This window comes from Mycteria americana, chromosome 6 (genome assembly GCF_035582795.1).
Source record: "Mycteria americana isolate JAX WOST 10 ecotype Jacksonville Zoo and Gardens chromosome 6, USCA_MyAme_1.0, whole genome shotgun sequence".
NCBI classification, from domain to species: domain Eukaryota; kingdom Metazoa; phylum Chordata; class Aves; order Ciconiiformes; family Ciconiidae; genus Mycteria; species Mycteria americana.
Window position 1 is genome coordinate 52,875,996 of NC_134370.1, and position 25,322 is coordinate 52,901,317.

Sequence of the window (25,322 nt, forward strand, 5' to 3'; positions counted from 1 at the left end):
ATTCTTGTTGGTATCTAAAGCACTGAAAGTTAGCAAAACAGCTCTAAATAATATCTTTATATGTGTACTGCTGAGGTTCTATGAAAACATTTAATGCATCATATCTGATTCTCTCCTTTCTCTTCTTTGTAAGTTATTTCTAACAGGTGGTACCTTTGAATATGCTAATCATCTGTCAAACAGCAAGGTTGTACGTCAGCATTGTTTACCTAGTTGAAAAATACGTATTATGTGAACTATTCAGCACGTGCACCACAGCACTCTGCATGATGGGGTTTCACAGCAAGGCTACCCCTGCCCCATGCCGGTCTTCCTTGCCTAAAACTCCAAACTGTTTCTTTCACATACAGTGAGGTTATATTCTTGCCTCTCCAAGCAGCTAATGATTGTATAATCCACATACATCTTCATTTGCTTTGTGCCTAAGCTTGTAGAGAATGCTCTCATTTAAAAAGTAGTTATTAATGTGTTGCTTTCTTTAGTCAGACCTGTGTTGTGTTTGAGGTTGTAGATAAGGTTAGTTGCAAACTAGAGAGGAACTAGATGGTGGTCAAGTATGGCGTCAGACAAACGTCACCGTTCCAGTCATCTTTTTTCTCACTAGTCTGAAACGTGGCATAGTTAAAATGAACAGGAGAGTAACAGGGAAGAGTAAAAGAGACAACAGGAAAGGGCTTGCGGGTGAAATTCTGTGGCCTTTCAGTAAAGTCAGCCTAGGTGGTTGCAAAGGGTGCCCCTGGCCACTTCTAGAACTATAAATCATAGCAGTCTCAATGAAAACTTTCCTGGAGCAAATACTGTAAGTTTAAACTAGGAACTCAGTATCACTGGTACCATTTCTACCGTGTCTTTAGTATGCGTTGATTAGCTGCTGTAAATGCCACCTGGCTTCACAGCTCTTACTGGAGAGATGAAAGGAAGGAGGAATCCTCTGTAGCCTACGTCAGTGAACAAAACTAGCTTCCATCTCTTCCATTTCCTGACCCTACACAGTGCTGTATGTTGTACACTTGAAGGCCAGGATGCCTCACTAAGCTGGACATTGGGTGCGGTATTTTCCCTCTTCACTTTTTGTGATGTTCTTAGCGAAGTGTTTCTGGGGGAGATACTGATCATATACAAATGCAGTAAGAGCAATTCTTTTCAGATGTAAATTTGCTCATTAGTACCTTGGGTATTCAGGTTAGCAATGTCAGGTAAGAGAGAGATGCATATGTACATTTTCTCCTCACAGAAGTATAATGAGCATGAAAGATGTTCCCCATGTCTCAGAGGGCAGGCAAAGTTTTCTTTTGATGGCTAGAAAAAACAATGCACAACTTTGTGGTAGCAACTGTGTTACTGCTGCATCTTCTAGACGGCCTAGTCAAAATGTACATACACAGTATTTCTCTTGACTCTTCTGTCATATTTGCTGTAGTCTTGCTATGTGACTGCACTGACGGCATGTACACTTTAAATACACTATCAGTACAGCAATACATCTTAGTCTGTAAAATTGTGAGTAATCAAAACTTCAGCTACCTCTTACAAAGGTAGGAATCCATCAGCCAGAAAAATGGTAATGTTACACAATTATATGAGATGGTGTTTACAATGCGTGCAATTTCAAAGATGAGGTATAAATCTCCTGACGGTTCTATATGGAATTATCATTGTTAACTAATGCTGTCTTAACTCCGAAGCTTAACGTTCACCATTTCACTCTCTCTCCCAAAATTTCTGACGCACAACCAAAAGGGAGACCTCCCATCTAAGAAAAGAGGAACATCTGAGCCATTAGGATGCCCATGAGATTGGAAACTTACCCTACCTAGCAGGGACAACTTCCATGTCTAGGTGAGTGTGCAGACTATAATGGACCCTGTCTGCCCCACAGGAATAACTTCTATTGATCCTGCTTCCATTAAGTGCAATGCCTTTGTTTACATGGACTTTTGCCACATCCTATTATAAAAGCAGCATTTTTTCCCTCCACTGCTGGAATCTATGAGTAAACAATGCTCTTTTACTGAGTACCAATGACAGGCCTAACTCTTGAAAAACGAAAGGCAACAGCCTCAGGGTCAAAGAGCTTATGTTCTAAAATAATGCAAACTAAATGTTGGGTTTGCTGTCAAAGTTAAGCACCTGCAATTGCTGTATGTAATTTCTGTTCAGTAAGCCTAAAACTCTTACTGAGTGTCCTTATCTCTTGAGGCATTAAATCCTAGACTAGTGCTCAGTAAAACAGCTGAAATGCCACTAACTTAAAAGAGCAACTTCCACTTGATTTTGTCTCTCCTGTGGCTTGTTCCAAGAATGGAGATCAATAGCTGACCCTTTGACTTTGCACTTAAATGCAAGATAATTAAATTGTGTTATGCTGAAATGATGAAGTGATGAATTCTGGGGAGAGGAAGATGTGTCTTAGCTATGTGTCATTTCTGAACCACATGGAAGTATCAGACTCTTTGCAAAGAGGGGGACTCTGGGGCTTAGTAGAGTAGCCCTTTAATTACTATATTTCTCTAATTTGTTCTACTCAGATCTGTGAATGTAAGAAAGGAGGATGATTATTAAAACCTCTATTGTGAACAGAAAATAAATGAAAGAAACACCATAAATAGAGCCTCTAAACACATCTGGGTATTACCGAATGGCAAAACTAAAAGATGGGGGATTTTTTTCCTTTTCCATTGGTCAATTATACTTTTTAATAAATATACTTCAAAAGAATAGTGGGGTTGCGAAACCAAAAAATGTAAGTGCTAATCAGCAAATCTGACCTATTGCATCACCCCAGCAAAGGAATTTCAGCCTAGAATTCTTGCCTTGAGCCAAAACTTTGCTGTTTAAGGGGCTTTCTTCATTCCTTACATACAAAGCTTGCGTCTTCAGCATAGGTCAGAGAAGTCTGGCCTCTTAAAACGAAACGGAGACTAACATCAATGAAGGTATGTGGGATTTCGTTCTTTTTCTGTCATGCTAACAAGCTAATTCAAACCTTTTAAAGTGACAAGGGACTAGAGGAGGGCTCTCCAAAAATATGTAATAATAAACACAGTGTTTTTATCAAATGAGTCCAGTTAAAACTTGAAAAGGAAAGTAATAATATGGACCTTGATGGATATATATGCTGGACTGAGATCTTGTTTAGTCATTTGCAGTCTCGTGTGACTTCTGTTCTAGCATGCTAGCATGCTGATTTGTTGTCTGCTACAAGCTGATGATTTCATCTGCACCACTCGCCCTCTGTTAGAGCAAATAAGGTGATTAATGAAAATGTTATGCAGACAGCAACTGAAGCCAAGAAAAGAAACTCCCCAGACTTGATTCTCTCTCCTCCAGGAGGGAAAAAAATCTTACCCATAGCTGACACAACTGAACCAAATGCATCTACAGGGAATGTGTAGTTAAGGTACCAACAGAAACACAAGGTTTCCATTACAAACTGCTGTCTGGATCCTTCCTGTGCTACCTCAGAATTGCTCACTCTGTCACCCAGCCCACTGTGCAAACTCAAAACAGCTCCAGATCAGACGTCTGACTGTTAGCAACTCCATGGGAGCTCTAAAGAGTATTATACTCTGTGGCATCCTGTCTTTCTCCAGCCCACTCTTACAGTGGAAAAAAAGATTACATGCTCACTATAGGACACTTCCCCCTCTTCTTCCAATCTGTGCTACCTCTTCTTGAAACCTAGGATTATGTCCCAACAGAGCTGACAGGCTAACTGTCAAGCCATTCATTCTCAACGGTGTGGTCTTTACACAGGGAAATTATACATGTAGCAGAATTAACCAGTGGGTACCCATGGCCAGTGGGTCAAATGGCAGGAACCAAAAATGCAACGTAGTGACCTCTAAATGTTGTAACTGCTTCTTTGGCGATTCTCTTGCAAATGTATCTCCATAGATAACTGTGCTCTTTCTTTGATCACTGTGATGACCTATCTTTCCTCAGCCTTCAGTGTGGGACACAGGTTATTCCTTGCTCTTCTAACAACCCAAGGGTCTTCTCTGTCTACCTGAAAATGCTGTTACGTAGTCCTTGTTGGAAAATTCTAGTTAGCGTACTTAGACGGTCTTAAGTTTTAATTTATCTGAGTCCCGATCACTGTGGGAGGGAGAAACTTAAAAGTTAGATCAAACCTAAAAACTTGAACCTGAAAATGCTTGTATTGCAAGAATGTTTGAAATCAAACTGAAACATCACAAACCATCCCTGTCTGTACGATGAACACAGAAACAACCTCTGTAGTGGTTCAGACTGCTTTCAATGAAAGTCTACCTCACAAATAATTTTTGTGGTGGCTTTCATAAAAAATTTGCATGGTAATGTTCCTGATCTCTGGTATGACAATTGAAATGTTTCAAGTGGGAGAGCAATTAAATAGGTAATGACAAATTATATTCATCTGGTGTGAATTGTGGGTGAATTCATGCTGAAATTGTGAAACTTGTCTCCATGAGCTTTACCCAGCACTGCAAAGGAGGAATCTCATGACCCCATGAATCAGTCTTTTCTCTGTTGACATATCAATGATTTTTTTATTATTCTATTCTACTAAAAACAGAAAAGTGCTTGTAAAAGCAAAGCTTATCAAATTAATGAAAGGCTGTCCTGCTATGCAAAATAACAGACTAAAGGATTATTCATCTAAACTGAAACATACACTTTATTTATCTGACTTCTGGAAGATGTTGAATGTCATCTGCCTCCAACTGAAGTCCACATACTTTGGCATGAATAGACATTGCAGATAAGTTATGACATTTTATGTGCACAGCATCTCCCAGGATTTGGGGACAGGATGAGATTTCATTTTACTAGAAGCCAAGCAAACAGAAGTTAGCAAAGTTGCCTTTGGGTGTAACTGTGAAATGTCTCTTTGTGAACTTTTGAACTGTTTAATCAACAACCTCATAGTAACACGGTCTGCATGAAACATGGGACTTCAGCATTTATAAGTACAGCTAAAGCTGTAAAGCTGAGTGAAAAATCTGATACTGAGAGTTTATTGCAACTATATGGAGGAGAGAGGGAGTGGGAATTTTCTTTCATTTTTATTCTCATTCTGGATGGATTGTTGTGCCAGAGAGCAAGGTGGTGCTGAAGTAGTTTATGAGCAGCATCAGCCAATGACCATATGGAGCTTCCAGCTTCAGGGAACAGGCAGCTCTGGAAAGTAGTTTTATGGGCTGATAATCAAACAGTAAGTCTGTTGCTTGACATCAGAGAACTACCATTCAAGGCATGCATAAACCCATTGCATACACTTCAGAAAATCTTCTGCCCAGATTGTAAAGCCACGCTTCCTGTTTAAACCAGGATTCAGGTCTTTGTTTTTAATAAAGGAATCAGATTCTATGGTAACAGTCGTAGTCCTAATTCTAATGTGCTCACTTTTAAAGCAGGTCAACTTTTTAGAAAAGACAATATTTGCAGTTCAACAGTCAACTCTTGCAAGTCTCATTTATATGTGCTATTCTGACAATACCTTCCCTGTTTATTTTGCATCTCCCTATCTAGCAGTCTCCTTCAACCACAGCTGTATGAAAAGCAAAAAAGAGCACCAGTTACCATCTCCTTTCTAGTTTCAGCTTGTTTTTCAGTCTTTTCTATGTGTTAATTCTTTAAAACTACAAATGTGTGTAAGCACACACATATCTAGGCCTCTTTCTCAAATATAAGCAGCAAATAAAGAAGAGAAGGTTTTCAACAATTATCACTAATTAGGTTGTCTTTTAATTTTGGCTGTCTTAATGTTTTAATCACTGGGGTGAACCTGTAGGGAGGTACACCCAGTTCTCTGAAAAATCAGGCTCCTATCCAATGTCTCAAGCTGTTTCTGAAAGCATGTGTTACCACCTCGGCCATATTCTATACAAAAGAGGAAATCAATGGTTATTAATGAGATGTTGCAATGACATTCCCTTAGCATTCCTCCTTAGATAGACTTGCCAGGCAACTTCTCCCTAAGCCTGCAAGACTTCAGGCATCAACAGGTCACATGGAGGGGGGCACATCATGTGACAGAAGAGGTTGTTTTATTAGACTGCAATAGAGGAGCGTCGCTGCTAGAGCACCGTTTCTCTGAGCATTAACACCCACAGTATAACACACCCTAGGTGCAGCTCGGCTCCCGCCATCTCTCCATGTTTTACGATCATTTTGCAGGACAGCTGGTCGCAGGGCCTCACCAGCTGTGTCTGACGTGTGGGGTCATGGCGTAGGAGAGAGGCCATGGTGAGTGCTGGAAATGAATGAAGTATGTGGCTGTGGAGGAGTACTAGTCAGGGGCCAACCACCTGAGTGCGACTCTGGATGCGAAACATAACTGAAAAGCTAAGATCTTAAGTAGAACATGGACATATTTCAAAGACAGCTTTGTCAAGGGCATCTTGGTATATATAACTTTGAAAACACCTCCCTCTACTTTTGAAGCGAGTATCTCATCATATACTCACATACAGAAATCAACTGGATTCCTTTTTTCAAAAGGAAATACTACCTTCAATACTTTCCTTTTTAAAAGTACTATTGAAAGGAACATCTTTAGTATTTTGAAATTTACCAAATTATACATATATACAAGCACAGCCTCTTTATCAACTCTGTTGATATAACTCTGTTTTCCCTTGCACGCTGTGCCCATGTCTTCATTGCTTGCCTTTACAGAACAGTCTAGTGTTAAAACCATTTATATCTCACTACAGAATGTGGTTTATACGTATGAACCATGCTAGAAGGGCTGCCTAGCAGCCACCATTTTCTCTACAAGCACTTTAAAAGCCTCTTGACATGTACATCATTTTACTGTGTGAGTGATTCCTCAGCAGAGATTTTGAATTCTACAGGTCATACATATAATGAAAAACGCAGTTCCTGTAAAGATAGACAAGTTGTAGTAGAAAGTTCCCAAGTTGTAGTAGAAAGTTCCCTATTACTTGCCAAAACATAAATTACTAGTGCCTCAGGCACATTTATTCATGCTCTTTTCATTTAAGAAGTGAGCAGGTCTACTCTCTAATAGGCCTGTTCTTTTGGGTGAGGAGAGGACACCTGCTGGCTTTTCTGGCTTTTCTGAGATGGTGCACCTGTTCCTTGTGTATGCAGGAACTTAGCTGACCACGCTTTGCATGCCCAAAGCAGATGGGCTAATGAAATACTCTGCAAAATACAGGATTTTACTGTGGCCAAAGATTTTTCAGGAGAAGCTTCCTGTGATGGAAAGTTTTGTGAAATATAATAGGAAATGCACATTATTTTAAACTATTACTGTGAAATTCTACAAGATATCCCTGCCATGTAAGTCTGCAGGCTAGCTCCAAAACCCTATGCAGAGGACATAATTTTTACTTCGAAAAAGATCATAGAAATTCCCAGCTGTTTTTGTTTCCATTTGGACTCTTGGTCAATCTAGTCCTAAACCTGGGAACTACAAAATTATTTTAACCTGACTTCTGTCCATATTCCTAGCTCTTGCTGAGCACAACTCTGGCAGCCATGAGGAGTCTTGGGCTGGGATTCAGGAACTGCAGTATGCAGAGCTGCAAGGCTCATAAACTTGAGTAATCAGGAGGTTCTGTTACAACAGACTGACTGTAAATAAAACCAAAGAAAACAGGAATTGCAACTTCATGAGTTGTGTTGTATCCTGACTTAGCTTCAGGGGACTGAGATGATCCGACTATTGCTGTTGCAGCTTGACGGTGCCAAACAGGACAGTTTATTATTCCTACAAAAGACATGATGCACAAAGTACTTTGACCTTGAATTTCAGCCGGTTCTTTGAAACTTGTTTCTACTTTCTTTTGAAAAGAAAAGTTTTTACAGTTCAGGTTTAGGATTGTTACTCTTTGTGAATAATGGACAAATAAGAGAAAATCTTAGTCTTAGGAAAAATGATACATCATTACACTGCACACAAACAGGTATGTGTTTACCTTTTTTTTTCAGAAGATACATAACCTCAGCATTGTACAATGCTGTCTGCATGCTCATAGGTGCACATTTGTAAATCACCTTTTCAGTGTAACCCCTTTGTTCCATTACTCAAGGCTGTAAATGCTGTTAAGAGAATAAATTCACCGCTCTGGGTGAGGCAGCTAGGGCCTGTTCCCATGCCTTAATATATGGGAGAAGGAACTGGACACAAGGAATGCCCACACAGAAAGTAACACAGAAGCTGGAAGGATTAGAGTTGATTATTCACTGACTACTGCTGTGTCAGTGGAGTTCTGTATGGATGGTAAGGAGCTGAAACTGTGTTTTATAATCAGAAGAGTCAAACACAAGCTTGACTTAGGAACCTAGGACCACTTATATATTAAAAAAAAAAAGATATTAAAAACCCCAAAGGTGGTCTGATTTCCAAGTGAAAAACAGTTGTGCAGTGGAAGTTACTGTTGTTCTTACTGTGTTCGTCCTTGAAACTGCAACGAATGTACTCAAATGAAAAGTGTGCTAGCACAATCACTTCTTCATAAAGGGAACACCGCAGAACTTGCAGAGCACCCATGAGAATGTTACAGCCTCTTTACAACTGCTTAGTTGAGAAAACAGTTATGTGGTACAGTTCCTTGGCCTTCTGCAAGAAATTAATCTAAACATCCAAGAAAGCAATTTTCATGCTAACACCAGAAAAACGTAGCTTATACCAAATGAGTTTGAGTCTCTTGCAAACAACAGCGGTCATATTCAGTTTACAGTGTATATGTATGATACAGAAATGTAAAGTGTAACTTTACACAAGACCAGAGTTGGCTCATGGAAAGAAGTTTTAAGCAAGCATATGCACAGAAGTTCAGCACAGGTGTCATATGCTTTTCCAAAATAATTAGTCTGTAACTCACCCACAGTGCTAACCTTAGCAGCACAAAGCAGGGTATTGATGATATATCCTCAGGAAGTATAGCTGCTTTTCCAAGAATTCATTACAAAAGCAAAGCACCAGCCAAATAGCATTTTCTCAGACATTTTTTGTAACCTATTAGATTCTTAATGACAAAAAATAAATTTTAGTAATTTTTGTCTTAGTGACAAAAAATAATCTAGTGATTTGTACATTCAAAAGGGAGTAGTCTATTGCATACAAAATTGAATTATGTTCCTGTAAACAGTCTACAAGAACATCAGTCAAGATAAGGACAAAAGAAGAGAAGGATTCTTTCACTGAGAAGTTTGATGTTAGACTGAGAGGGGAGGAAAGTACTCAAATCCTTATTATTATCCTATCAAGCATAGTGAAAGAGCTGAACTGTGACTTTTTTATGTTATAGAGCTCTAAAAGTTCAAGGAATTAATAGCAGCCTATTAAACAATCTCATTTTAAATGATCGGGAAGAGAAAAGGAATTATCAAGTCAAAGATGTAGGTTTAAAATAGTGTATCATTACAGAGATGACTTTGGTTTGATAAGGTCAGTGATATTGTTTTCTCCAGAGGCAACACTGCTCAAAAGTATCACATGCAGAAATGCAGAGAAAACAGGTGAGTTCTACATGGCTTTTCACCAGTAAGCAATGTTAGCAAAAAAGTCTCTAAAAACGAATAGCCCTTTACCATCTAGGATCTTGTGATATGAGTCAGGTGAGTTTACACTTGGAGAGAAAAGATATGTTTGCTTCGTCCACACTGCTTACCAGAAACATTGGTCAATTCCATATACTGAAACTAGGGTAAGAAACAGAGTGACAAAATACTCTTTCTGGTTTGTCTTTTTTAAAAAAAGAACACCCCTTTGGGGAATGCCTGAAACTTTGCTTAGAAGGTGCTGGTGCTGGACATCTGTACTTTGACAAGCGGTGTTTAAAAGCTGTTTCTCTGCATTTACAGCTTTGTCTCTGCATTATATAATGAGAGCTTCATAAATTATCACCTTAGACAGTATAAGGTATCTGACAATCATGTTCCTAAACACATTTCATCTGTACGTTTCCCAGTTGTAGAAGTCTGGGACAAGGTTCATGGTAAAGCATTTGTGCCAGCTGTTGTACAATATTTTCTTACTTCAGTGAGCACGGCAAAGATGACATTGTAACCTGCCTGACCATTTCATCCTCTGAAAGCTATCAATGAGATTTGTTAATTAACATAGCTCCCCAGAAGTTAGACTTCTACATTTAAACTCCAAGCTCCAACAGATGCTGGCTTAAATCCTGTCTGATTTGGTCAATGAGATGGTGATTATCCCAAAGACTGAAAGGAGATGCCAACACAACACAACTCACTCAAGCTGGAAGGAAAACCTAGAAAAATGCTGAAAGAGTCTTTCGGCATGGATAATTACCCTGATCTTGTGCAGTATCTGAACTCACTTGCAGATGAGATGTTAAGAAAGCTGTGGAATATAACCATAGTAGAATGAATCGCGAGTAGCATTGTGTTCCCACAACATTCAGCCACACTCCCACTAGTATATCTGTGCTTCTACAGGTCTTTTGTAAGTCATCATATCAGGATTACAGAGGAGTTGCGATACCTGTGTGCAGTTTCCTTTAACAGTTTTGAACAGATTTTCATGGTGTAAATACCACAATTCTTTTCAGTTGTTCTCTGGACTTAAGAGTTTGCAGATTATGTGGGGTCTATACTATAGATGAAACTGAGTGGAAAGTAATGGGTCTGAATACCATAGATAGATGCCAAACCTCGAAAATACCTTCAACAGCATCTGTTAAAACCCACTGTTATGAACTGAGACATTTCGCCTCTTAAAGTTACTGTTTCAGGCCCTCTGCAAATTCTGGCAGCTATCATACCTGTCTGCCATTTGAAAACTTATCTTTTCAACAGTATCAGCTATTCTGCAGAGCAGGTAAGAGCTGGAGATAATGAGGAGAGGGAGAATCCTCCCTCCAGGCAGCATGTCCTACTACTTGAGCAATGCTGAGTTAACCTACCTAGCCCTATTCCCCCTTCAAAGCCTCACCAGCACATGGAGGAGGGACAGAATCAGAGTTAGGGTTCACCATAAGTGATCTTTAACTGTGCACAAAAACATTTTTATGTATACTATGAATTCAATGCTTACTATATGTGCAGGTGGTGAGGAGAGGATGTGGTTTCTTTCCAAATGAAACACAAAATTCTGTGCTTAAATATATATATATATATAAAATATATGTTTCCTTATTAGGGACAGTGACAGAGTTTGGTTTTTTTTTTAAGACAAGGGGTAGATGATTAGCTGAAGATAGCCTTACCTCTTGTATCATATAGCTTGAAGTAAAACTGATTCTATTAAATCCACACCATAGCATCTCTTAAACCCATGGTATAGAATTACTTTGTCTCATTACCAAATTCTACATCTTTTCAGACATTTATTGAAAAAATTAGCTTTTTAATCTATTTCTTATAGGTGTATTTATGGTAATAATACTATGTAGGGGCATCTATAAATTCCAAAGCATTTGCTTTTCTGGTTGCTCATAATTTTGCTCATACATTCCTATTTAAGCTAGAATTTGGTGCACATGTTGCTAATCTGAGAAAGACTATTTCTAAAACATTAGTGAGAAGAATTCAGTTGTTTCCAAGAATGATGAAAGTTGGAGGAAATAGAAGGTGCAAATACTGTACATCTCTGCACAAAGGGGAAAAAAATGTATCAGTGAGAATCCTGGCAGAGATGTATTCCTTTGGGGTATTCAAGAAATTCAGTTTTGTTTTGGCCATGTTCTGAGAATTTAAAAAACATACTTTGCAAATACACCCTGGATTTATTATACAATAAGACTAGCCATCTGCCAACATTCTATTGGCACTGCTTGTATGGACATATATACACCAAATAGAAATTTCCATTGACTTAAGAGGGGCTCTCAGTGCCCTATTAGAGTTTCACATGCATGCACAAGAAAGCTGCATACAGTTCACATAGGTCTTGGAAAATACATCAATCGCCAGAACAATCAAAAACCACCAAGCTAATAATGTATTAATGATAGTCTGCAGTCCTTCTGCTGGCATTTAAAAGAAATTGCAAATTTAAATTAAGTAAGCCCCTACAATATATAACAAGAATTAGTCTGTGGTTCAGTGAGATCCCTGTTCATATTTGTTATAGCAGATTTGTAAACTACCAGATTAAGAACGCAGGAAAGCCCTACATGCACCGTGAGGTTTTGCAAGAATCTATAAAGCCTCAGTCTAGTATGTACATTTGTACCAACGTAATTTCATTTATTTACCCCCAAATTGCAAAACAAATATTTCTCTGATCTATTAACAAACAGCTCACCATTGCAGCAAAATTTTGCAGGAAACATCTGAAGAGGCACTAGGCTGTCATGTTCTAACCCTTCTCAGCTGGCTCCATTGTAAGTTCCTCTAGTGGAAATACTGACAGCTGTTTAGTTTAAAAAGCTCAATACATCCTTTTTGGCTGCTGTACCTCAGCTGGTCTTACTCTGGAACTAAGTGGTTAGCATTTCTGCCTCTCTCCTTGACCAGTTTTAAAAGCTGCTGTTAAAGGCAGTAAAGGCTACATAACTAGCATACCCATTCTGCTTGTGTATTTGCTGTCCAGGGATACTCTAGCTGGCTGCAGGACCAAAGCAGACGGAAAGCTGCAAAACGCGTAGCAGCAACACAATGTGCTCTCATGTGAATTCTTCAGGTGTCTCTATTCCAAAAACTCATATAACTTATAACTGAATAATAGAGAGTAGTCTGGTAGAAATATAGGGTGCAATAAATCTAAGATAGCTTATTGATCCATTGACGGCAACGTTAACAGATACCCAGTCACAAGTATTTTGCTTATAATTCCTGAGAGCACTACAAAAGTGCTGTAACTGATTACAGAAAATCTTTTCCTTGCACTAAAGGTCATTTCAGGATATGCTCACTTTAATACCATTTGACTTGTGCCAAGTTCCTGGTTAGTAAATGCTTTTTATGTTAGGGCTGCAAAAAAGCTTCTGAGGTCGTTTTTCTACCAGTAACTACAATGGTGGCACTCTGAACTTTTAAAAACTTTTCTTTTATATTAAGTGGAGGCCCTGTAAGATCTGCTGAATCTGCAAGACCTGCAAAATACAGGATATGTGTGTCTGACTTCAGTGCCTGCACTTAAATAACCCACATTGTCTAGCTATTGTTAAACTGAACACAGCAAGATAATGATCTCACTGCCCATGCGAATCTACCTAATAAAAGCCAAGTGGGTAACAAAGGAAAAAAAGTGTACCTATAGAAACTCTACAGAAAGGACCCTTCAAAGGTTGTCCTGCATTTGAAGAGCAGAGTATTTTTTTGGCTCTGTCAGCACTGACTTCCAAACAGCTGATCCAAGATTGGAAGGGGGCAGGGGGAAGTTGGAACATGCTTAACTTATAAAACAGAACTAGAAACCACATGTCCAATATAAACAAGTTCCAGGTTTCTGCTCTTGGACGTGCCATAACCATGTTCAGCCAGACAATAATACAATGCAACAGTTGTATTTTAAATTGTTAAAGGTGCCTTCTTTTCAGATGAAATCCAATTGTGAGTTTCTTTCATAAAGAACTCCAGTTAAGCAGAAGGTTTGTTTATGCACAACTCATGTCACATACAAATACCTTCCAGCGTCCTGCAGAGAAGTATGTGCTACTGCAGAAAAATCTTCTACAGATTCAGAACACTTTTTCCATAAGGCTGTAATTCATTTCTAATACAAACATAGCTATCAATTGCAATTGTCCATTCGTTAAAAAGATTGTTTGATAGTTTACTCTAGACTATCTGTAAGATTTAGGTCTTGCTACTGAGAAGGACAGTGCTGCTATCAGTGTCTAGGATGAGGAAAACAACTGGAAGGTGATCCATCCTCACCACTTCCAGTATTAATAGGTCTCATTGCACTGGACCCAAGTACCACCTCCATGCTAAAAGGAAGATGGTTTGTGGAAAGAGAATTCTGTGAAGTTTCTGATTTTCCACTAGATACCTGAAGTTTTCACCCTGTAGAAAAGGCACTCCCTGAATGCTGTATTCTGTGAATGATGTTGACTGGAACAGGCATACTGTAGTTGGGATATTTTTTGTTAATTACCCTCTGCTTGACTACAGTAAGATCACAGGTTGCACAGGTTGGCAACTCACTGCCTGAGCTAGACTTGTCTCAGTAACTGTCTTGGTCTCAGCAAAACGTGATTTCCAAAGAATTGTGGAAATCACAAATTGATTCATTTTCTTTCTGTACATTTTTTTATCCTGGTTTATTGAGCATGTTTCAGTGCAACACAACACAACCATGTATGTCCCCTTCAGATTCAAAGCAATGCTCACTTGTCTTTTAAACAGACTGTCATCTTTGTCTTCCCTCCTCACTCAGCAAAAGCAAACAGAGGAAAAGTGGGGAAAAATTATGGAGAGAGAATATTTAGCTATGCTGATTATACCTGTTTCAAAGACAATGGTGAAGAGGAAAAAAAGAAGACAGTGTTTTTCATAGTAGACCTTCTCTCCATCACAGTTATGACAATGACAAGTACAGCTTTGCTTTAATGGCTTTTTAGCTACAATACCTAAACTCTGTTAATTGTTATCAGAAGCTTTATTTCTGTGACTTCTGCATGATTAATATCTCTGTAAAGGGAGAAGGGGAAGGGGAAGGCTTTCACAGAAGAACCTGTATAAGAGTCAGGAGATTTAGTTCTCTCTAGTAGCTAATACTACTCAAGTGTGTGGTAAATACCATTGTCAGCCAATTGGATTCTCCATGCAACCAATTTAACTCTCACTCTTTTGCAGCTGAATTAACTGAATCCTATTATTCAATCCTGAACCAGTCAGGTAAAAGGAGTGAGTAGGAGTAGTTCTGCTTTTCTTCTTGACGTGAGCTCCTTTTGAAAAATGTAAGTTTTAAAACTTGCTTACTCTTTTAAGAAATTTATGCCCCATGCTTATTTCAAAGATTTTAACATTAAGGGACTTACAGCACATATACTGCTTATTTCTTATCTTCAGTGAACATAGACCGTTTGATCCAGGCTTAGGATCGATACTTTTAACTAAAAACTTTATTCTTTGGAATTGCATGTTAGGATGAGGACTTCAGCAAGGCTGTAAAAGCAGTTGTTTTATGTTTTCAACAGACTCATTTTTTTTAATGTGTTGAAACTTTCTTAGAGGAAGTAAGAAAGGAGATGCAGAGCACTTTCAGAGCAAACAAAACCAATGCTTTGCAGTTTTGTATTGTTTTTAAACATACAGGCTTATTAAAAGACACTTAAGACCAGTTTTCAGAAAAATGCGGGAGCAGGCTGCTGAACTGAGAAAGAATGCTTATGGCTCAGGCTGGAAAGACAGCTGTTTCATGAAGTTGGCATTTGAAGCTGTCCTGAAGCTTCCATTTGAGCCCATCTCGGAGAAAAACCTTAGACAAAAGATTTTGATGCACTCAGCAAAGAGAGGAGGTGGAAAGCAGTAGAAGAGCATTATGGGACACAACAGCCTAGAGGCACCCTGGAGCTTTCTGATAATCTGGGTATATGCTAATGATAGTGAGTTAGGCATGCAGAGCTAGCTAGCTGTTTCTAACTTTTAACACAAGAAGTCAAAAAAAGGAGTCTCAGCCACTGAAACTGAAATTGCTGAGCAACATGCAGAGGGCCAAATTCACTTAGTCTGTACTCTTGCCTGTGCGAAATCAGCATTGGGGAAAGGCCTTTCCAATTTCCTCTGGCATCCTGTTCAGAGGGAGTGCAGCTTCCCATTCAGTCCTGGCATCCAGAGCAGCCCACCTGGCAGCTCAGAGGATGGATTGAACCAGTGGGACCCACTCATTTCACCCTGTTCTACAAAAGAGCAATCTACAGCCCTGCTTTCCTCTGCTCTTGAGTGGCACAGGATGCATTAGATTAAGTTTTTCCTCTTGTAATCTTCTCCTGCAAAGGCTCGGGTCTTCACAAATGCTGCCCACTTGCCACACACGTGCATGTATACCCCTTCTAGAGTCACTGCGTGCCTACAGGCAAGCTGAAGGAAACCTGAGCTAAATCTAGTCCACATTTTCTAGCTAACCAGCTAAGTTTCTAGTAATTGCCAGGTGCTAAAATGGAAGATAAAGTTTATTTCACTGATATGTGAACTTGCTTCTCCTTACATTGGTTAAACAGTTTCTTCACATTCACACAGGTAACATCTGGATTCAAACCAACTTCAAAGAAGTTGTGCTTTACCACTGCATTTTGAATTGATGTAGTTGGAGCAAATCAGACATACTAGAACTGAAAGTGAAAACCAACCTGCTGTTTAAAACATATTATGCATACTTTATATAAAGGCCTCTTTACCAACCTAAACACAGGCCAAACACTACTCCAGTTTGTCCAGCCTAACTGTTACGCTGTTGTCACGCTTGTCACAGTGAGGTCTGATTGCTTTATTTCTCAGATTGCTTTCAAATACCAAATACATTATGAATTTCTCCATCTTCAGTTACAAAGTAATCAGAAAAATTTTGCTTAGGGAAACAAGAAATAATAATTGGGGGAGGGGGGGCAGGTACGTAAGTTAAAAACTAACTTTTTTCATATGGGTTTGTTAGTGTTGTCCTCAAAAATGTGACTACAGAGATTTAATGTAAAGAAATAGAAATTTCTTTACAAGTGAATGGAAATGAGTCAGTCTTTTCTACCTATTTCAATTCATCTAATATTTCATGAATAAGGGTTAGACTAAAAAGAACAACAGACACCAAATAACATATCCTCCATAACTGCAAGGTTAAGCAGGCTGAACACATAGCTGCCCAAGCTCACTCTGCCAGCTAGAGACCAACAAAGGTCTTGACCACTTTCTCTTGAATGAGTCCTAACCTGACATCTATGAGCAAGGATAATATAATTAGGATGGCCTTCTCCCTGTGCCCTGACAGCCATATAGAAGTCAGCTAGTTTAGCAATAGTACAGAGGGGCCACTGTTAAGCCACCTGGCCCCCCAAAGTTTGTTTCACTGCAAGACTCTATCACAGTAAGACTCCAGACTGAGACTGGTGCCCGCATCTCCTTAGCTTATGCTAATTTTTGCAAACACATTTAGTTCTGATGATTGAAAAGCTGTTTCTGCATTATGATGTACTGCTTAGTGAGTAGAACTAGTAAGTTTAGAAGGACATTTCAATGGAATTAAATGAAGGTTTATTTTGTGCTTTCTCTGCATTCGTGATGGCATGCTAATGAAGATGGTTAAAAGCTTGAGAGGTCACAGGGATTTGGGGGTGGGGTGCAATACGTAGGATTCTTGTGATCCCTTCCCAAAATCCAGTCAGTTTTTCTCTATGTATAAATACGTAGTATAATGCAGTAAGTTGGGGCTCTCTACAACCTCTCAGAACATAGCGGTCCTGGACAATGCTTTATGAGGTTGTAGCCTGTAGATGGCTATTAGGCTCTGCACTGTCTCTCTTAGCACTGGTGCATTAAGAGAGACAAACTGGTTTCCAGTGAATCCAGAGAATTTCCAAAACTTCCTAGTGACCCTGTGCTGAAAACCTGCTTAGAGGAAGGAGAACTTTGTCATGTTAAATGGTTTACCTGATTTTCTGAAAGTCCTTTGTGTTTAGGAATTTTCTCAGGAGTGGAGAGGATTTTTAAAACTGGTGTGCCAGTGAAATTTTTCTGTCAGTGGGATCACTATAGCTTCGGACAAACAGGGTACTGCATCTGTGGATCACAACACAGCTTCTGAGGTCCACGGGAACCTCAGTGGAAAAGAATTTGGACTTGACATCTACCCACTGACTCTAAATATAACCTTCTGGTAAACATTAAAACTTCAAGGGCTTTGTGGCTGATGATCATGTTGAACGCCAGGACATCCAGTGAGAGAGAGGGTGGAAAACATAAACATTAAAAGAAACCTAGGGGGAGGGGAAGTGTTTGAAAGCTGGTGGAGAGAACGGCAAAGATTTTGGTGACTAATGTTTTCTGCCTGGTTCAAGGGTTTGTCGATTTAATAAAGACAAAGCATTCATAAGGCTCAGATAGCTTAACTGCTAGTGTACCAAACACAAGAAACTATGGATTGCTCTAGCACATTATGTTCTAATAGAGAGCTTCATTCTAAAACACTGTACTTGGAGCAAGGGCCTAAGGACAAAAGGCAGATGCAGCTTCCTTGGCTGTTCCATCTTGTTTCTTCTGCTTTAAATAGGATAACTAGCATCCTCTGCACTATGGTTTTTGCTTTGGACATTTGAGCACTGAAATCTGGCTGTAACTATCAGAAGGATTTTGCATGGGGCACCAAACAGCCAGAAAATAGTACCAGCTTTCAGCCCCTACCAGTGTGGGCTGGATTTGACCCAATAGTACTTGGAAGGCTCTGTATCTCTTTGCCACATCATGAGCTCAACGACCTAGTCTATCCTTCCTCCAAGCATGAAGAGCAAAGCCTTTAGTTTCTGAGCACAGTAACAGACAAGGACAAGCAAGTTTCTAAAGCAGGTCATAAACTGCACTATTCAAATACCTCTAGCACTATCATCAGTATCTTCTAGCCTGCAGTATTTTTCTTAGCCTTCAGTTCACCCCTAAATACCAGCTCATCTAGTCATACAGAACATGGAAGAAGTTCCACTCCATAGCAGAAGTTTTTGATTGTTTCTTAGTAAACAGGTTTGGGAGTTACTGGATAGAGTTAATTAACTCTATCCCAGCCGAAACCAGGACACTGGGGTAGCTGTTCAAATCACCTTGCATGTGTACTTGGAATACTTTCACCACTGCTTGGTGAGGTGGATAGCTATCACCCTATCCATTTGACAGATTGGCAGACCGATGTGTACATGTTACTTAACTAGTTCAGGACCACTGGAAAGCAGAGGAGACCCAAACCCCTTGTTCTAAATCACTAAAATCCATTATGTGTTTTGTAAAATCAAACGTTTGCCAGTCCTGGAAGTCATCGCTTGTTCTGTTAGGTTAACTCCTAGTTCGTATAAACTTTTTTCAAGCCTGTCACAATTTATTTTAAAGAAAGAAAAAAAATTCAAACACCTTAGAAAACATTCCGCAAGAGGAGTAAGAGGCATCTAAGCCTGTTTAAAACTCAATCCAAACAGAGACAGACCTGTTGCCAGTGAGGAGGGAAACTTGGCAGCTTGTTTAAAGCTTCCCACACAGACACTGGAGACGCAAGAAAACAAAGAAGCTGTAGTCCCTGAGGGTCCTGCCACTCCCACGGCAAAACCAGTCCCTTCCCTGCTTTTTCTCTAGCTCTCACAGACACGCACACGCTCTCTTCCCTTAGTGCCATTAGCTACAGCAATAACCAATTACGCCCTACAGACCTGAGAAAAAAATACAGGAAATGAAGAGTTAAAAAAAAAAAAGAGGGAAAAGAAAAAAAAAAAACCCCACACACAGAACTTGGAGGCAAGCCAGCGTCCCCGAATGACTCGGCTCAGCCGGCAGCCCGGAGCGACACTCCCCAACGGCCCTGCCCTCCCTCCCCTCTCCCCGCAGGGCGGGCATGCCCAGCCCTCCTCTCTTCATCAGGGACAGGAGTTCCCCTTCTTGGTCTCTAGTTGGTTTGGGAGCCCAGAAACATTGCTAAATTTATCTTTCACTTTTAGGACAATGGCAAATGCCAGAAATAAGAAAGCAAAAGAACTGAAAATTAATGAAGACAATTCCCAGCAAGCCAAGTGGAAGCACCTTTTCTGCATAACTCCCAAGGAGGCAAAAAGCAGTTACACAATGTGAAGCAGGGCAGGCTGCCTGGGGTGCCAGGAACACGCTGTTCCTTTGGCTGTGAGGCACAGGGAATTGTCCGTCCATATGCTCAAACTTGACGGGGCTTTCTTCTCTCCCACGGAGAGCAAAACACCCTCAATTTAGAAAGGCTCTTGCTTTATCTCAGGAAGGCAGCAGGAAAAGCTGGAGGCACACTGAGGAGGTACGGCTGGTGTGGGTGAGGCTGCCACCTCTGAGCTAAAACTGTTCAAGAGTCATTAAGTCATGTTTAGTTCTGAGGATCTTTTTTTCAATGCTCTTTATAAGTGAACTGACCGTAGATCTTAGTGAACTAATTTGTTGTCTGAAATTACCCAGTGGAACAGCTTGCACGAGCCTGCTCTAGTCGGTGTGGTGCCTCACCATATACGCTATGATCAGTGCCTTCAGCAGAGATCGGTCTTCTCAATTTTTGGTGCTCCGTCTGACTGGAAGCCATCCTGTTCCCCCGCACCAGGCAGAGGCATGAGGTCTGGCAAGTCATGAGGCCTGTTTCAAGATGGCCCTCCTAATGCTTTCAGTGCATAACTTCCACAGTGCTTGCAAGACTTCCACTTTTTCTATGTGTGTGTCTCATAAATTACAAGAGCAACAAAAAAGTGGTCAGATAAGTCTTCACCAAGAAGTAAACACTAAACACTGATCAGAACAAGTTAGTGTTTGCATTCAAATGTTTTTTGTTTTGAAATTGGTTTTACCCAGCTGCCGAAAGCTTTTTTGAGATTGCCCATGTCCCCTTCTCTCTACACTTAGGATAAATGTCTCCTTGTGACTCATGTTCAGCTTCTCAACTGCTTTCCTGCCTACTCTAGCTTTCACACAAGTGTCTGCTAAAGAAAGAAACAGACACACAGTCATCCAGGTGCCTCTAGAACATTTAATTTTAAAATATGAAGAGTATTGATGCTTGCATGGGAAGTGATAAGCTGGTATAAAGGTAGTGACAGGAGCATGGGGTAGGAAAAAGTAGATGGGGGAGGGTAAGAAGCATTGGAAAGGGAAGTAGAAGACGCACCGAACAAGAAGGCTAGCAGCTAAAAATTACAGCTTGGTACTATCCACACAGATGAGCCACATGCCATTCCCTGTGACATTAAGTAATAAAAAAGGGCAACATTAGCTTTGAATCTACGCCCAGTAAGGGTTTATTCCCAGAGGGGGTTTTTTTGTTGCTGTTTGGTTTTCCCGAGCTTGAGTTCTGCGAGGTGAAACCATAATGGTGGCCAAATACAAGTTTGTTTGGTTTTGTTTTTTCAACATTCATTTTAATTACCAAGCTGTAACAAATAAATCTCTGGCTGGATTGTAACTAACCTGTGTGGGTCCTTAGATGAGCTTTAAGATGGGAAGATTTGCCATAAACTTTTTCACACCCCACATAGTGGCATTTGTGCTTTTTCTGGGGTGATCCAGGGTCAGTCCAGCTTCTTGTGCGTTTGTTCTTTTGTCTGGGGCTTGGCTCAGTTACTGCAGCCAGGCTAGTAGGTGTGGCTGCTCTTCCTCCTCCACGCTTACCAGCTGAAGACACACTTTCTTCCCCAAACTCCTTAGGAGCAACAGAAATGTGTATTTGTTCTGTGATATCAAAGGTCTCTGTTTTTTCCATCCTTAGAGCGGGTGAGTTTGGGACATGCTGGTTCAGATCTGCTAAAATGCTAGCTACCACAAGTAATGATGATCCATTGTCTTTCCCGGTTTCTCTGACTTCCCGCTTATCTTCTCCATTTGATGAAGGAGGTATTGCTGCATCAGGTTGGGGATCAGGCTCCCCTTTGCGACTATGGATAATAGCACGACTGGACATAGAAACAAGGCACTCTGCTGCAAAATGATCCACATATGCTGCTGTTGCCATTTTTCGTAAGTTTAAAAAGAAATCCAAACAGAAGAGAAAAAACCCCACAACACCGTTCTTTCCCTTTTTAAAAAGATAATGCGAGCAGACTTTCCCCTCTCTTATTTCTTAGGATCTCTTTGTAGAAGTAAAGGGTGATTTAGCAGCCATCAAAACCACACTTTGTTCGTGACGATCACACCCAGCTTGTCCCTAAATCAAAAAAGCGTTGGAAGTCCAATGGAAGAGAAAAAGAAGAGCAGATAGGTCCTGGCACTGGCAGCTTGTTGCTCGGAGTATGAATTAATGCTGTTTTTTCGAGAACGCAATACAATAAAGATGCGGTTTCCCCAGCCCTTCCATTGCGTTGTGATAGTAGAATAAGCTTTCCCCGTTATCGCTCCTCGGAGTCGCCCGGACCACTGCGGGGGCGTGGCCTGGGAAAACATCTGGGCCTGACGTCACCGCGAAGCCACATCCTGCGCCGATCAGGTTGGCGGTGCGCGAGCAGGGCTGTGCCCGCCAGCGCGGCCTGCGCGCGGGGCAGCAGTCCGCAAATGAAAGGAAGCGGCCGATTGGCTGCCGGGGGACGCCGCGCGTCCAAACCGCCCGCCGCGCGAGCCTGTGGCACCCTCCGCCCCCGCCGTGTCCCGGAGCCACCCCGCGGCTCCGCGCCACAGGGCCGCAGCGCGCAGAGCGGCGGGCGCGAACCCCTCCGCCGGCAGGAAAGCGCACGCAGGCTGCCGCGGCAGCGGTTTCGGCGGCTCTGCGAGCATTAAGCTCCCAGCCCTTTTCACAGGCCGTTCCCTCTGACGGGTGTTAACGATTCGGGGCGTGCCAGATTAGAGCTTGTACTGCTAGGGACCATTTAACAGGCGCTGAACTTTTAAAAGGTAGAGATGAAAAAAACGCTGTAAAGTTGGAACGGATGCAAGTGACAGGAAAGAGTGAGACTGCACCGTTTGTTCTACAGCTATACAGATGGAGTTCATGTGTGGATTTTAATAGGTTGTGACAGGTTTAACTAACTGCCAGGGAATACACTTGCAATCGCCTTCCTTCCTGGCAAAACTCTCCTTGCTATAGCATTCTGCCGCCTCTACATTATTTAAAAGTACAAATGAAAGTAACTTGCTTTTCATTATTATTCTCAGCTTGCAGAAGATACAGCTCAGCCAGTTTCATAGAGATTAATGCCTGAACGAACAAGAGAGTTGCATGTGTGACTAACTTACCAAGCAAAAGTAAAGAAATGCATCTGAGTTCAGATCTGAAATTGGTTAGTCTTGTGGTGCTGCTTACCTTTTGTTGGAACATGTTTCTCCAGGCTAATTCCTGTGAAATTCCCGTCTTAGTACAGATGGACCTTTTCTCTGAGACAGAGATGGTCAGAAAGCAGGAGGGCTTCTTTGGAAGCCTTTCTTTCTGGATGGAGTTTTGGAGTTTGAGGGGGTGTGAGAGGAAGTGAACATCTGTTGCAGAAACTCAAAATAGTTTTGGTGTTAGGTTGAGTAAAAAGCTGGTTTCATACACATGAAAATGTCTTATTCAGGAGCAATGTCTGCTTATGCTACTGCTGCACTTTATGAAAAAAACACACTTTAGGTTCTCATGCAACACTTGCCCTCTGGGTCAGGCTCATTGGTAACCTACATCTACCAAAGTGCTCCATGTCTGCTGTCTTAATAGTGCAGCCTGTCGTGCTATGTGGGACTTGAGTCACTGCAGCAAAAGGAGGAATAAGGCATACGAGCAGTGCGGGAGGATGTGGTTTAATGCTGAATCGAGCCAGATCATTTTGATGCAGGCATATCATACCATTTGTTCTGCTGAGCATATCTACAGGAAATGTTTACACATTTCCAAATAAAAAGGTTGCGTTTGGGACTTACCAATTTGTTCCTAGATGAAAAAGGAATTCTGGGGAAAACACTTTTATAAGAAATTTTAATTGAGTTCTAGCTCAACCTCCTCCTTGAGGGAAGAGGATTACTTAAATAGACCTACCTGGCAGTTCTTTAGAATTAGTAGTAGATTCAGAGCAGAAACCCTGCAGCTCTCCCAGTTGGAGGACAAATATGGGCCATTTTCAGGGGAGTGAGGAAAGGGCAGAGTTTAGGCACAAGTTCTCAGTCCTTACCCCAATGTCAAGGACCATTATCAGTAAATGGACAGGAAAAGGGAGACCTGGACTATCCTGGTTGCCAGTCACCACCAGGCTTTGTCCCAGCACGGATGGGGGTTCCGGAGGCACCCTGATATCTCTGTGCCCCCAACCCCCCCATGCAGTCCCTTCAGCACCGCCGTGCCCCTCTCCTATCGCCTCTCCTCACTGCTGTCTCATCCCGCCACGTCCCTCCATAGCCTGTCCTGGCTATGCTGCCAGCTCCACTGTGTAGCAGCAGCTTCTCCAGAGCTTCCTGACGCTCAGAAGGGCTGATGTGGCCTGGCCCTGGCCAGAGGAGAGGTGCTGGCAGAGGCCAACAGCGAGTTCAGCAAGTCCTAAGAATCCCATCCCCCCCCCCCCCCCCCCCAGCATGGCCCACCATCTGCCTGGCATGAGGAGAGATCCCTCAGGAAGGCCAGGAGATATGATTGGCTGCTCTGTTGCCTTCTGGAACCTTCTAGAGAAGGCTAGCCAATCAGGAAAGGACCTTACACGGTGTGAGGTTTTCCTTAGTGGAGGATTTTCTGGGCACTGTATAGGCATGGAGGTGTCTGTATCTCCAAGGGGGGTATCTGGGTGAGAATCTGATGCTGCTTATGTTTTGCCTTCATTGAGGGAGCAGGCAGGACACAGCTCACCACGTTCCTGGAGTCTTTGGCCAGAGGAGAGAGACACTGCATTGTGTGCACAGCCGGGCCCATTGGCAGCAGGCAGACCTAGAGGAGGTGATGGTTAGCTATAGCTGATGGCAGGGAGAAGTCCTAACTTTCTTTTTCCACAGATCTGTTAGGTTAAAGCCTTGTCCTGATAGCAGCTCCTGTTATATAGGAGTGCCTTTCATGTAAAATTAATGGTCATAACCAAGTCCCCAGTCAACTTCATGAACTCTCTAGTACTTCTGCAATTTTGTGGTTGAGAGCTTGTTTCGATATTAGCCTGGAAATGTGACACTGGCTGTGCTCTGTGTGGTTAAGGGCAGGCTGCTGCGGCGGGGGGGCTCAGAGGAGGAGGTTTGTTTTGGTGAGAACTTACTCTTTTTTTGGTGGATGAACCCTTTGGGCGTGACTTCTTCATTTGGGAAAGAGCAATGTTGTGAAGGTTACTTGTACAGGCTTTTTCATGTGAAAGAGAAGTTAGTCATATTCGGCAGATGTGTATGTAGCCCAGTTAGGGTTCATGTATTACTCTTTTAAATCATGACTGTGAATGAAAATACACCTCTGACTTTCTAATAGCTGACTAGAAGTAAAAAATTGTCCAGTCTTGCACACTATCAGTATGAAAGAGTCACTATCTCTTTGCATGTACAAGAACAGTGTGCAGTTAAGTGTTTGTCATCTGGGCATGAAAATTCCAGCTGCCAGGTGGAACCAGCTTTGGCTTTTAGTGCAGGATTGCAAATATTAAATGCTTCTGTGTGAACTAACAGTAGCAAATGGCCTCCCTGCAAGCAGCAGGAGTGAAGAGTCTCCTTTAAGAAATTTCAGTCATTACATTAGATCAGTATTACAAAAAGATTTTATGGAAAATCACTAGCCAAAATACCATGCCCATTTATCAACTCTTTCTTGTAATGATAATATATTTACCTGCCTATTTGTT

General features: G+C 41.3%; 2 protein-coding genes across 2 annotated transcripts in view; one reads left to right on the forward strand and one right to left on the reverse strand.

The window, feature by feature from the left end:
- The window catches only part of KLF13 (KLF transcription factor 13), a 37,168-nt gene extending 15,107 nt beyond the window's left edge, over window positions 1–22,061 (reverse strand). Inside the window, exon 1 of the mRNA XM_075505827.1 lies at window positions 21,034–22,061. Within this exon, the coding sequence (XP_075361942.1) occupies window positions 21,034–21,574 (541 nt within the window). The 5' untranslated portion in view covers window positions 21,575–22,061. The remainder of the gene's footprint in view (window positions 1–21,033) is intronic.
- The window catches only part of TRPM1 (transient receptor potential cation channel subfamily M member 1), a 185,699-nt gene continuing 163,249 nt past the window's right edge, over window positions 2,873–25,322 (forward strand). The window contains exon 1 of the mRNA XM_075505828.1: window positions 2,873–2,936. The gene's annotated coding sequence lies outside the window, so the exon portion shown is untranslated. The remainder of the gene's footprint in view (window positions 2,937–25,322) is intronic.